The 14,058-nt window shown below is 41.9% G+C and overlaps 1 protein-coding gene across 1 annotated transcript in view; it reads left to right on the top strand.

The window, feature by feature from the left end:
* LOC104469986 (mucin-5AC-like) overlaps positions 1–13,730 on the top strand; it is a gene marked incomplete at its 3' end in the record, with an annotated part of 20,274 nt that extends 6,544 nt beyond the window's left edge. The window contains exons 2-8 of the mRNA XM_010084746.1: positions 2,374–2,629; positions 3,957–4,071; positions 5,406–5,493; positions 7,343–7,476; positions 12,166–12,267; positions 13,296–13,365; positions 13,593–13,730. Coding sequence (XP_010083048.1) covers positions 2,374–2,629; positions 3,957–4,071; positions 5,406–5,493; positions 7,343–7,476; positions 12,166–12,267; positions 13,296–13,365; positions 13,593–13,730 — 903 coding nt within the window. The remainder of the gene's footprint in view (positions 1–2,373; positions 2,630–3,956; positions 4,072–5,405; positions 5,494–7,342; positions 7,477–12,165; positions 12,268–13,295; positions 13,366–13,592) is intronic.
* Positions 13,731–14,058: the final 328 nt, after the last annotated feature.

Below are 14,058 nucleotides of genomic sequence, written 5' to 3'. Positions count from 1 at the left end.
CATTCCTGGTCTGTTGAAGCAGTAAATCTCTGGCCTTTTTTTTGTAAGATATTTTGGTTACAATTCTTAAAGGACGTTGCCCTCCTGTCAAAAGCTTTTGCTCTAAATAAGCCATATATTATGCTTGACCTTACAATATTTTTTTTTCTTTAACGTTTAGAAGTTGCTATCAAGCTAGCAGAGGCAACAAACACTTTTTCTTGCGCTGAGGGACTGTCCTGATGTGCAAGACAGGGAAAGACTCTGAAAGAGTGCAATGATTGCATGTTACTAATCAGATGTTCTGACAAAAAAAACAAAAAAAAACAAAAAAAAACAAAAAAAACCCAACCCAACAAACTATTGTTGCCAAAGAAAAACCAACGCTCTAGGGGTGGGGAGACCTATATTAAAGAAAGGAAATAAGAAAAGGACAGCTCTTTGTCTCCGCATAGAGCAAGACATAACTGGGTACCTGTGTTGTGTGAGAAGCAGGAGGTTGCTGGGTGCTAAACATGAACCACTGAAAGAAAATTGAATGAAGCTCCACCTTTCAGGGACTCTGCCATCAATGTTTTGTTCTCACGCCAAATTCCTGGACTATAAAAATCTGCCTATAAGCCAAGAAAAAAACACTTCCCTGGAAAGATTTTCAACTTACCGCTTCATGGCAAGATGGAAATAAAAAAGGGGAGGTCATTTTGGATCTTCTGCCTAATTTGGAGTTGTTGCAAGGGCAAAGAACCAGTTCAGATAGGTAAGAAAAAAATCTAATTCTCAGATTATTTGCTCACATACTGCTCTCCATAGGTGACAAATAGAGTTGTCAAATGAGAATGTGTAACATATTCATGTAAGAGCTGTAGGCATGCCAGATACTGTTTGACATTGTACATTTTCAGCCTTAATGTCACCCATTAAAGTATTTTACTTTTTTTCTTTCACTACTAGGTAGTTTATCAACTGTTTGGTGTCCTAAGTGACTAATCTTAAAGAGGAGACTCTGTGGATGCAGTTTGCATCATAAAAACGTTGGTGACACCTTTTTCAACACTTTTCACATATAATCTTTATAGAAGTATGTTACCACAGTGCCTGCTAGGCTTGGTTGGCCGGTATGAAATACTGCATTAAGAGTAATCACATTTTTTGTGGTCTGCTGCACTGTTGCCTCCTGGTTTGGTTTTGAATGTCTTACGCTTTTCCCAGTTGCTTAGTACACAAACAATTGATGTGGCAGTTATTGCTGTCATAGTAATTCCAGCAACTCCACTCACAAGAATAACCAAACTTTCTCCTTTCCCCTCACTATTGTGTAGAAAAGTGCTGAATTACCCTTCTCCACTTGAGTGCTGCAAACATCTATGGCAGATTACAGTCCCTTTAAAAAGCTGTTTCTCTAAGGGCTTCTTGGCACATTTCTAACACTGAGATCTGAATTTTTCAGTGTTCCTCTGCTGGTTCTCAGGTAGGAATATTAAATAATATTTTAGAGTTCACTGAGTAAACATACATAACAACAACATACATAAGCAACACAAAGGAATTTTCCCATTTTTATTTGAGATTCTTCCAGATGGGCCTTAAAGAAATGCTGCAAAGCATTTTGTAGCAAGCATATCTTATTTAATTCAAGGTGATTCATGTTGGTTTTGTGCAGCTCAGTGGTATGAAAACTACTTTCTGAGGTGATTTCTTACATGCACTTAAAGTATGTATCAATACCTTTGAGAGAGGTCTAACTCAGAGGTCCAAGACATGAGTTTTGGTTGAGATAAAACACAAGCAGCTGCTGAAACGAGCCAGCTGCTGAAGCTGGTGGCAACCTCAGCTGCTGGTCAGTGGTTGCCGTGTTGCTGCAGAGTCATGCCATCTGTAGTGTCACCTGGAAAGGAGGCAGTTCAGGACTTTGGACCAAAGTCTTACCTGTGTTAAGAAGCAGGTTTTCAGAAGTGGAAATGAGATTTAGGCAACCAGGATGGGATTCCCCTCACTTCATTTGAGATACCGACAGTGTAAATGCTGAGTGGTGCCATCTACATTGGCACCCCTCAGCAACCTCTACAGACAATGGAGAGAAACATGCAGTCTTTGGGCATCTCCTTCCTAGGTAGATACATAAGGTAGGGAAGCTGAACCTCTTCTGCTTCTCACCATTAACTCCAAAGGGGCGTGGGCTCATCTTGCTCACATTGGAGGCATCTCTGGCATGGACTTCAAAAGTTCAGTGAGATGAAACTCCTTCCCACAGGCTAGTATCTTCCACAGGTTAACATGTTTTGTCTTTGAAAACCTCTCCTTTAATGTTTTTCAACAACAAAAAAAAAAAAAAAAAAGCAAAGCACCTCATGTGGGGTGGATTTCTAAGCTCCACTCCTATGACTTTTTCTTTAGTCCAGGTCTCTACTGTCAGTAGGAGTGAATGTGCCACCTGGGGCAACTTCCACTTCCATACATTTGACCATGTTAAGTTCACTTTTCCTGGAACCTGCACATACGTCTTTGCTTCACACTGCAATGACAGCTACCAGGACTTCAACATCCAGATCAGGCGCAGTGCCACCAACAGCTTCCTGATCTACTTCACCGCCACCATCGATGGAGTGATCCTGGAGGTGAAGGAGACAGGCATCACGGTGAACGGGAACAAGTGAGTAAAGACCATACTGTGGTTTTTATTGTGCAGAAATTCTATTGCTATGTAGTAGCAACAGGTGGTCTGTGTAGAAAATGGTCCTGTTCTGCAGAGGTGCTAATGGCTGTGTATGTGTTCATGGCACTTTGAATTGCAAAGAGTCCACCCCGTAGTGGTGGAGGAGGCAAGAAGCATGGAAACTTATATAAATTTGTAGAAGGTTTTGAGTTTGCAGAAACTGTATTTTTTTTTCTTTGTTCTATGTTGCTGTTCAAGAACAGATGGTCCTTTTATAAAAAGCTTTCTGTTTCCAGAGAGATAAGTCTAGAAGATTCCACTGCTTTACAGATCACAGCTTGCCTTGGGATCTTCTTACAAGATAGAAGTTTCAGAAGTCAAAATACACACCTTTAATTCCCATCTGAAATGAACCAGAAAGCAAACTGCAAACAGAAGGGTAAAAACACTTCATAAGTCAAAAGTCATACACAACAGTAGCTGAAATTTGGGCACAATTTTAAGCGCAGTCCTCATGAGATGTGCAGTGATGGGCTCTCAGCATATAGCTATGAAGGACCAAGGCAAGCTTTGACTCTGGGAAAAGCCCTCAGTATCTTCTTGGAGAGAAAATTGCAAGCATATGGGCTGTCTTCTCTTGACAGCCTTCTAGAAACAACCAAATATAGGATAGCATCACTGAGCTGTAATTATAGTAGCAAAGCCCAGATATATCTTTAAATCAAAGGGGCAAGAAATCTCCTATCTTTTAGACATTTTCTGATTTTCTAAGTTTTTCAGGCTTTGTGAAAATGAACAGTAATAGTCTTGGTGAGATGAAAAAGTAATCTGGGTCTGAGTCATGTCAGTACTTAAGTAACAGAACAGATCTCTTTTCACACCTCTGTGACTCCCAAATGTCAAGGAAAGCCTGGAAGGATGATGAGAACTTGCGGTATCCTCATGTGGAGGGCCATTTTCCCAGTGTTGTGAACTTGCTCCTTATAACCTCTTGGGCTAGGTCCTCAGGATACATACACAAGCAGAGCTGCATTGGTGTCAGGAGAGTGGCTAATGTACTGTTGACACACTCGTGACCCAAATACATTGTGTTGTGCATTAAGGTTGGCAAAAGGTCACAGAGGACGAGGTGATCATACCTAAATGTAATGCATTGTGTGGATGACAGCTGACCTTGAAAAGAATGTCCCCACAGCTTATTTAGCTCCTTTTGACTCTAGTTTTTTTTTTTTTCCCCCCTTTTTTTTTTCTTTCCCCTCTGTCTCGGAGAGGATTTAATCAGTCTTTTTTCAATGCAATCTGTTTTGTTCCCTCTGATTTCCAGGATCCCCCTGCCCTTCAGCTTGAAGAGCATCCTGATTGAGGACACGTGTGCCTACTTCCAAGTCACTTCCAAGCTGGGCCTGACACTCAAGTGGAACTGGGCTGACACTCTCCTAGTATGAAGAGCCAGTTAGTTATTTTTCTCTTGGTGAACCTCCTCAATGACGAAAAGCAGAGCTGGAGGCAGGCGCTGTGTTGATACAAGAGGTTGTGGGGAGGAGGTATCGCTGTCTCCATAAGCTGATAGGGATGTACCAAACTGGGTAATAGTTTCATGGGGCATGGAGTCACAACCCCCAGGTGTTCCCAGTTAATTTTATGTGACTAAAGGTGCCACTGTCAACCCTGGAGATAGCAGCTCTGTGGTTATCTTCCTCCATGGGGCGCTGGCAGCAGCACAGCTGGTCCCTCCAGCTCTGACTTGCTTGTTACCCTCTGTCTCAATGCACATCTTGTGTGGGAAACCAATCTGTGTGGCCTTGGCCTCTCTCATTCCAAAGCCTTGCTATGCGGGAGTTCCCCTCTACACATCCACCCCAAAATATCCTCTTCTGCAACAATGTGTTTACACTTCTGGGTGTGAACACTTATCCTCCATGGTCAGGACTGAGATTAAAGAAATGAAGGTCGTATGGCATCTTTTGCAGTTCAGTGAGACAGAGTAGAAGGTGAATAGAGAGGGGAAAAAATCAGGAAGCAATCAAATTATATTCTAATTCTGATTAATGAAGTATTTGCTTCCCCCCTTCCTCTGTACTAATTAATACCTGAAGGTACAGGCACCACCTGTAGAGTGGACACAATTTTGAAGAAAAAGCACCACCTATTTTTGGTGGACCTGGGTGATGTCAGTACTACCCTCCAAGCATGTAGGAGTGATGGGGTGCAATAGCTTTATCTAGCAAGGCAATAACGTGCTAACCTGGCTCTTCATTGCCCTCAGATATAGGCAGAACAACTTACACTGGGAAGACCCACCCCTAGAAATGCAATGAAGTTTTCAGTTTAGCCTATGGACTAGAAAAAGCATGAGATATGTCTAAAAGCTGACCAGAACCTGCCACCTTACAGCATCCAGTGTCAGAGCACAGCTATCTGACCTGCCCGGAGTGGGGCTGTCTACCTTGCAAGAGGTACCACGTGTCTATACACCAGTGACTCTATGCTGGGAGACACTGGTCCAAGGATTAGTCCAGTATTCAGCATGCTGCAGTTAGCTCTTTAGTAGGTAGGAATGACAATTGCTAGAGGATTATCTCACCATTTAAATTCAGCCTGTCTGCAGGTATGTTTTATGGCAGGTTTGTAACAGAAAAGGAGGCAGCTACAAACTGATAAATGAGCGTTTCTGCTGCTGTGCTTTTCTATCGTGAACCGCTTTGTGACATGTGCTGCTGATGTGGCAAAAAGCCTTTAAACTCTGGGTTTGCTCTTTCCTTTTGTTTTGTAGCTGGACCTGGAAGAAACATATAAAGGGAAAGTATGTGGTCTGTGTGGGAACTATGATGGCAAGGAGAAGAATGATTTGATTTTGGACGGTAGGCCATGAATACAGCATATTCCACATAGAACTGTTAATATGTGACGTGTTTCCTCTAAGCAGGCTTTCAGGTCTCCTGACACTCTGAAATACACAAACGTTTCATTTACAGGAGAAGTATTTCAAGAGGTTCTGGGATGATTTGGGTTTCTCTGCTGTTTGCAAACTTGCAAGAGTCGCAAACCTCTTTAACTCAAATTAATTGCATGGTGTGATTATTTTTGCCTCTGTAATGAAATGAAAGTGTCATTGCAAAGCCAGAGAGATTTCACTGAGCGTCTTTGCAGAACCCGTGATGCCATCCACTGACACCTTCAGATATTGCACTCAACTGGAGAGAGGCCAACACAGCAAACAGCTGAGGCTACAACCCTGCAGCAGGTTGTATGAGTGGAAAAAAACTTGCAGCCTGGGATATTAGCTGCAGGACTGAAGCTGAAGTTATAACATCCCTTTGTGTAGTATCTAGTCTTCTTAAATCACCAGAAAAAATATTGTCATCTATCTCACCCATTCAGAAAGAATCTTGAGATTTGATTAGAAGTACCACTTGTAGTGATAGATTTGGGGTTCGTTTTCATGTTTCATATTAAGCTTTTTGGATGCATCTCAGTCATGTTTCTACCCTTCTCAAACACAATAGGTAAAAACTAAACCTGGCTCAAATTTTTCTGAAGAAACAGTTTGCTACTGGGAAGCACTGCTTCTCAGAAAAAAACAGGCTCTTCCTTTATGCATCTGGTTGCACAGATAACAAATTCCCACACCCAGGGACCAGGTGGCCTCCCACATCCCTCCTCTCTGCTCTGAACACATCCTTCTCCCTCGGTGGCCCCCAGCCAGTCTGCCTGCCCACGATAAGATCCACTGCATGTCAAGGTCCAAAATTTCTTTTCACTTTCAGACTCTTTTCTCTTGAGGAAAAAAATTACCAGGAAGAAAAATCCCATTTCTGCATTGAGAAGCTCTTCTTGAAACTTTATACTCTTTAATGTCAGTTGAGGTCCTTGGTAAATCAGGCTCCAAGAGCTCAGGGCTTTACAAGCGCTTCTGTTTCCAGAAAAGTTAGTGGTAAAGCACCTGAAAACAATGCTTTTGTGGGAGTTATTCTCTTAGGCCTGTGCTTAGTTAAGGGACTGATCCAGTACAGGAGAAGAGACCTGGCCAGAAATCTGTCTAGTAAAGCTTTTTTTTAAAAAAAAAAAAAAGTCCAAAACCTCATAGAATGGCAATTTATGCATATTCTCCATAAAAATCTGCACATTTCAAACTTTGTCAGAAAGATTTCTCACACCCAGGATCAAGTTTCTGGTAATGCTTTGGGAGGATGCACCCCTCTAGCTAGTGTAATGGTTACATACGTGTGTTGTGTGCTTGTCTTGCTCCTGCTCCTGCTCCCGTCTTCTTTAGCCTGTCAAAAGTAATAGATTTCCAGATGATTACAAACATATGCACCTAAGGCTGTACTTTACATTGCCATAGTAGAAGGTAAGCTAAAATGTATGACTGTTACGCATGCAAATACAAAACCCTGTAAGATTAAATACACCCATACTGAACAGAAGTCTTTGGAGGTGACGAGGTGCAATAGAAAGGTCAAGAGTTTGGTGTGATTGTACATGCCCGGACTGACCGCAGTCCTTGATACAACCGTGCCAGATTCCTGGCTCTAGCTCAGAAGTTCTATCAGGCTGTCATCCTCTACAATATGGATGCTGTGGTTAATTCTGGGCTTTCGGTGAAGAGCATACTGCCTCAGAGCCCAAAGATTAAGTGCATCCTTATAGCCCATTAACTGATTGAAAGAATTGCAGAGAGTTATTCAGATGCGTCTGGGGATTTTGCAGGGTATAAAATGCATCCAAGGCAGTTTGGGAACTTCCACAAAGTAGAGGATCCATCAGAAAAGTGTGCTGATGTGAGTCCAGATGATCACACTGGAAGACATCCTAGGAGGGACGATGACAGATGCAGTAAATATGTAAGTATGTGTGGCCAAGAAGTATAGAACCTCCTGATCTACAGCCCTGGAGAGACTGTGTTGAAACAAGTGTTAATTACAGAGTGTGCACTGAATTGAATATTTTAGGAGTCTACCCATGAATCTGAGCAAAAGGTTGATCTTATAGCTGAAAGAATATCCTATTATAGTGTTAAAGAAGGAGATAGTGGGAAAATGCACAACTGAGTGATAGTTTCCAGTCCAAGAAAAAGGGCCTCGTGACAGAAAGTCAGACTGGATAATCTCCTGAGGTCCCTTCCAACCTAAATTATCTATCCTGTGACCCTGGAATTGTGTCATCAAAAATTGGTATGCACACCCATGAACCTGAAAGTTGGTAAAATGTCAAGTCTTGCTTTTCTTTTCCTTTTTTACAGAAAAAAAAATGCAAGAAACTTATGTCCCATTTTGGAAACTGCCACAAAGTGGTTGACTTTGATGCCTATGTAGAGACCTGTGCTGCGGATATGTGCCACTGTGCTGTTGATTCTTCTCACTCGGATTTGGTTCCTAGCTGCATATGCAGCACTCTAAACCAGTACTCTCGAGACTGTGTCCTCAGGAAGGGAGACCCTGGGGGATGGAGAACTAAAGAGCTTTGCTGTAAGTATTTAGGCTGGATATTGGGAAAAATTTCTTCACTGAAATAGTGGTCAGACATTGGACATTGGAACAGGCTACCCAGGGAGGTGGTTGAGTCACCATCCCTGGAGGTGTTCAAGAAACATGTAGATGTGGTGCTTCGAGACATGGGTTAGTGGGTTAGGTGGTGTTGGGTTGGACTTGATGATCCTTGAGGTCTTTTCCAACCTTAATGATTCTATGATTCTAAGTACTTACAGCACTGGAGATTTCTTTCAGGTTAAACACGTCTGCATGTATTCTTATCTGAGCAGAGCAAACCTAGGAGCTCTGTTAACTCCTGTGAATAAATCTGTAGAAGTCCTTTGATAGCAACATTGTTAATGGAAAATCTTCCACAAATTTAACTTGATTTTGCTCGTTAAATTAGATCTACATCTTAATATTATCCCCCTCCTCCTCATGGCAAAGTTTTCTCTACTTCTTTTATTGTATTTTACCGTGCACGGTTAACTCATAAATAGCCTTGTTTTAAATATTGGTATCTAGTCAGAAGAAGTCACTGAGAAGTCCAGTGTGTTTGTCCGTAGCCTGTCCTGTGCTTTCATACTCAATAGTCGCAGCTACTGAGCAGGAAATCACTGTAAATCTGGGGGGAAGGCTACAGGTAGTTTTCTCAAGCTGCTGGTGTGGAACAGGATAGAAAATTAATGCCAGAATGGCTGATGCTTCAGGCAAAGATAAACTATTATGACTCCACAAATGATTCCAGTGTCCTTTGCTTGTATCATGACTTCAGCCAACCTTGAGCTAGTAAAATGATGTAAAAGAACTCATATTTCCCAGAAGTACTGTTTTCTCCAAAGATAAAGTAAAAGTGACTGTAAAAATTCTTTTAGAAGTTAAACAAACATGACATACCTGGATAGAAAGTTTTGCAAACAAGATATGGGGGCAAGGAGGAAGAAGGAGTTGCGTAGTGATGCAATGATTTGAGAACTCTTATAAATAAATCATTAACATAAGTAATTTTCATTTGGTCTGGTAGATCAGGAATGTCCAAATAACATGGAGTACATGGAATGTGGAAACTCCTGTGCTGACACATGTGCTGACCCAGAAAGGAGCAAGATTTGTAAAGCCCCGTGTACGGATGGCTGTTTCTGTCCTCCCGGTAAGGCAGCCCACTGCTTCCAATGGGTCGCACACATCAAGGGACAAGGTTGTTCCCTTTCAGTTAGTGGAAATTTTTTTTTTCTTTAACATTTTACACTAAAACCAATGAATGAACTGTTTCTTATAGCATAATTTAATAACTTTCTTCTTGGAAGAACCAGATCTCTAAAGATTCAAGATCCTGACACTGGAGGAAAGGAGAGACAGATTTCTAAGGACTAGACAAAAAAAAATAATACAGACATGGAAAGAGGAGAGGTATTCTCTAGACAGTAAGAATGCAGGTGAAGATGTCTGGTGAGGTGCCTCCCTGTCAATGAGGCTAGATCTTGCTGTAGCTTAAGCCACATGTGATATAAATGCATTGCCAGGTATGTGCATGTGTAAGTTTGCACATGAAGTAGAGGCTAAAATGAGAGTCTGATTTCTGTTAGATTCACTATTAGAAAAGGATGGAGAATGGCTCACGTCCTTGCAATCTGCTGCTGGGTAATCCTGTCCACGGTGACAGATTCCAGTAACGTGCAGGGTTATTCTTTGTGTTTTGCGTTGCTTTCATTTGAGCATCCATTAACACCCAAAAGGGTGTGGTGTGGTGTTTCCTTAAAGCATATAACATTCCTTTAGAGAAATGCTGAATACTCCAGAGCTTTTCCTTACTCTAATCTTCTTTGATGGTGTTTCACAGCCTCACCAAAGGAATATTAACTAGCCAATGTGTCTGAACAGGAACTATCTTTGATGACCTCGGTGGCAAAAAATGCATCCCCCGAGACAGCTGCCCCTGCATGTTTCAAGGCAAAGTCTACACATCTGGAGGGACTTACTCCACTCCCTGCCAAAACTGGTACTGTTGTGAACTTGACTGCACTAACAAGGCAGAGGCATTTATTTCAGAGCACTGATGAGTTGTGTTCTCTTCTTTTCTCCTTTTCCCCCCCCTATTCCTAGCATTTGTCTTAAATAATAGTGCAAAACCTGGGTCTGAATTTCAGCAGTACAGGACAACTCAGAGGTAGTCCTCAGACTCATATAGTTACTGCTGTCACTTGGAACCGCCAGCAAAAACTGAGCCCAAGATTTCAGCATGCAGAAAAATGAGACTCTTTGGTGGTTAGTTCAGAGGCATTGGCCACTGAAGTGAGGCAAGGAGCCCTACCACGTTAAGGAGTTACATTTCTAACCACCTCGAGATCTACAAAAGGCTGTTTCAATGCCTGGATCTCAAAAGTCCTGATCCTTGAGAATGATTTGATTTAAAAAACCCTGTGGCTTGAACCCTGCACTAGTGACAGGTGATAACACCGCAGGTATATTATTCTCAGAACAGTTTTATTTCCTTTCCAGTTCTTTTGGATTCTGGCTTCTCCATTTTCTTTAGAGGTAGATGGCTAAAAATGATCCTTGTCACCTTTCCTTCTCTTTTTCATGACTCCAGACCTTTTACTCTGATATCCACCTAGTGAATGAGCAGTCATGTGTGTTATTTGAGCTCCTGTGACGCAGCATCATTTCTTGACTATAGGCCTAACCTTCGCTGTGGGAAGGAATGAAATACGCTGTGGTGCATGGTGGGGTAGGCCAGATGTTCTGCAAATCCCTTTGGGTCATGTATTCCTCAAAACCTGCAATTTTGAGGAACTGAGCTTGATGGGCTCTGGGTGGTGGTTCCCATCTAACCACATCCTCACTGACTCTTCACAAAGCCTGAGCTGATGTGACCAGGCTGTCGTCCCCTTGTGTGCACAGCTCCAAGAATGGTAACTGCTCATTATCTCAGGTCCTCCACAATTAGTTGCTGAAATGTTGCATCAGCAGCTTGCTGAACGGTTGCATCAGTAGGATAAAATGTTGGAAGATCCTACTTGAAGAGGTTCCTTCTTTCTTAAAAAGTCAAGTAAACAATTTAGGTCCAGAAAAACATTTCTTGTTTGACCAGCTCAGTGTCCCTCTGAAGGAGTCGCAGTCCAGTGCAGTTAACTCTCTCACTGAGAGACATTCAACCTTCACCCTTGAAGGGCCCGATAGAAAGTCTTCCCCCCACAGGGATTTAATAAGCAGATGAATAACAAGCTAAAAAGCCAAAGAGAGTGTTGTCTGTGCAGATTCAGATACAGATGTTATCTCACCCTTGCTGCTTTAAAGCGATGTTTATTCTAACTGCTCATTTTTGGGTTTGTACAGCACTTGCAAAGGAGGCCACTGGAGCTGCATCTCTCTGCCCTGTTCTGGAAGTTGCCATATAGATGGAGGATTCCATATAACAACGTTCGATAATAAGAGATTCAATTTTCACGGCAACTGCCATTATGTCTTAGCTAAGGTATGAACATTCTCCCATTTCACTCCTAAATCTCCTGAGCAGCATGAGGGATTAAGCTGTGCTGGAGCTTTATATGACTTAATTTAATTAAATGGCACCAATCCAGCAAAGCACTTCAACACATGCTCAGTCTTAAACCCCATAAATTTTCCCATTTGCAATGGATTGCTAAGCTTGATGCTTAGCATCCAAGTTTCACAGCTTCAACATAGTTGTACGTCTCTCTTTTTTAAATGAATTAATTTTCTTATTGGAAGTGTTAGTGTAGTTTTAAGCATTTCTCCTGAAGATTTCTTCATGTCTGACTGTCAAAAGGAAGCGGATGAGCAAAAATTCCTGCAAAAAGATTGAATTCCACATGAGTGACTGCAAATGTGCGATCCACGCAGGTTGACAGCAAGGAAGCAGAGTGCAGAGGAAAGGCAGTGAACATTATTGATTTTGGCAGTGAAATGAAGTAATTTGCAGTTAGGGATTAAATGCCTCAGTTCTTTCATTATTCCATTTTAGCCTTTCAGAGACACCTTTTTTTCTCTTCTGGCTCTCTTCCTGTAACATGCTAACAATGTCTGCACATCCCTTTTCAGAATACTGATGACACATTTGTGGTGATTGGAGAGATCATCCAGTGTGGGACATCAAAGACAATGACTTGCTTAAAGAATGTCTTAGTCACACTAGGAAGAACTGTAAGTCACTTGCTTTACTCAGTGAGGCAGAGTATGTCACTTTTATTTAGGTTAAAGATGGGATTTGTCTAACACTCATTTTGGTCTGTTGCAGTCCTGAGACTGCAAGACTAATACCAGCAGATGATGTGGTGCCTGTGTTTAGTGGTTTTGTTCTATGGGAGTTATTTCCTTTCCAGTTCTTTAGGATTCTGGCTTCTCCATTTTCTTTAGAGGTAGATGGCTAAAAATTATCCTTGTCGACTTTCCCTCTCCTTTTCATGACTTCAAGCTTTTTCACTTGGTTCTTTTGAAAGATTCCTACAAGATCTCCACCAAAAGATCCCCTTCTTTTTACAACAGTTCTGAGTCCTGAGGTTTTTCCTAATGCAATGAGTGAAGTAGCAGAATTTTCCAAATGAACGCCAGAGGCTTCTCCTAGTGAAGATTATGCCATGATTCAAACTGAACTCAAGGGACACCGGGTTAGGGCTGGTATTTAAGCACTCCTAAAGTTATACGGATTCATTCTGTCCAGATGGTGTTTGACTGGTGCAGTCCTGACTTTGTTAGGAGATCCAACATCCCAACCTCCTTCTGTAGTCAATGAAGGAAGACAGGGATCTTCAGAGGACAAATCAGGCCGTCTCAGGTGTGAGGAGTTCTTTGGGAGAGGCCCATCTCCCTCCATTGCCTGCTGAGGGAGTTTGGGTCAGACAGCCCTCATTTTGGGTGTGTTACATTGCCAATGAGATGGATCCCAACCTCCATGTAACATCTCACATGCAGTTCTCAAAAAGATAACTAAGCTCTGAGGTATGTGAGAGCACTCAGTCAAAGCTGTTACTTATGGGGACGGTTTTCCATTTTTTGTTTTGGCCTAGAGATCTGCTCTACATTGCTGTGTGACATCCAGACACTGAGTTACACTGACCCCAGAGGGGATCATGTTTTGAAGACACTAATGCTTAATGCAGCTTGTCAGGCTGCTGTTGTCTGTCTCATGTCACAGATATTCACTACTGTGGGATTTTTCTTTTTGCCTGCAGACTATAAAAATATGTTCCTGTGGAAATATCTATATGAACAATTTCATTGTGAAGCTGCCGGTAAGCAAAGGTAAATGTCCATTCTCTGTATCTACAGAGGGGGGTTACTGCTCCTTTCGCTGAAAAGATGATCCTGCTCAATGTTAGGTCATTTAACTTAGGTGGATACCCGGTCTGGGACTCCCTGGGAATTCCAGTGTTACACTGGCTGCACTGGTAAATGGAAGTTCCTCTTTTTTCAGCTTCATAAATATTTGCAGGTGCATCCATCTTTGTTTTTCTTCTTTTCCTCTTTAGATGGCATCACCATCTTCAGGCCCTCTACATTTTTTGTCAAAATCTTGAGCTCAACGGGAGTACGGATCCGAGTGCAAATGAAACCTGTGATGCAGCTCTCCATAACAGTCGATCATTCTTACCAGAATCGCACATCCGGTAGGACACATCATGCTCTTTCCATTTGCTCTTAAACTGAGTTCTAGCTGCTTGTCTATCACTTTAAGTGAACAAATTATTTGATTTTATATTGACTTTGCTATGCTAGAACCCCTGGTTAAGTCTATAGCCTTCCTGAAATGCAGCACTGGCCAAGCCCTTCCATTTGCTGAAGAAAATTCGATAATCTCTGTGATGTTTAGTATGTGCAGGTCTTTTAGACTCTATTTGTAAAAGCAAGCCTTCATTAGAGACTTGTGAGATTCAGATTATCTTCTTGGTTTTGACACCAATTTCCTGTTTACATGATGTAAGCTTTATGTGCTTC

Source organism: Pterocles gutturalis, unplaced genomic scaffold, assembly GCF_000699245.1.
Source record: "Pterocles gutturalis isolate BGI_N339 unplaced genomic scaffold, ASM69924v1 scaffold11285, whole genome shotgun sequence".
NCBI classification, from domain to species: domain Eukaryota; kingdom Metazoa; phylum Chordata; class Aves; order Pterocliformes; family Pteroclidae; genus Pterocles; species Pterocles gutturalis.
The sequence above is the reverse complement of the archived record's forward strand: the minus strand, read 5'-3'. Positions and strand labels throughout refer to the sequence as shown.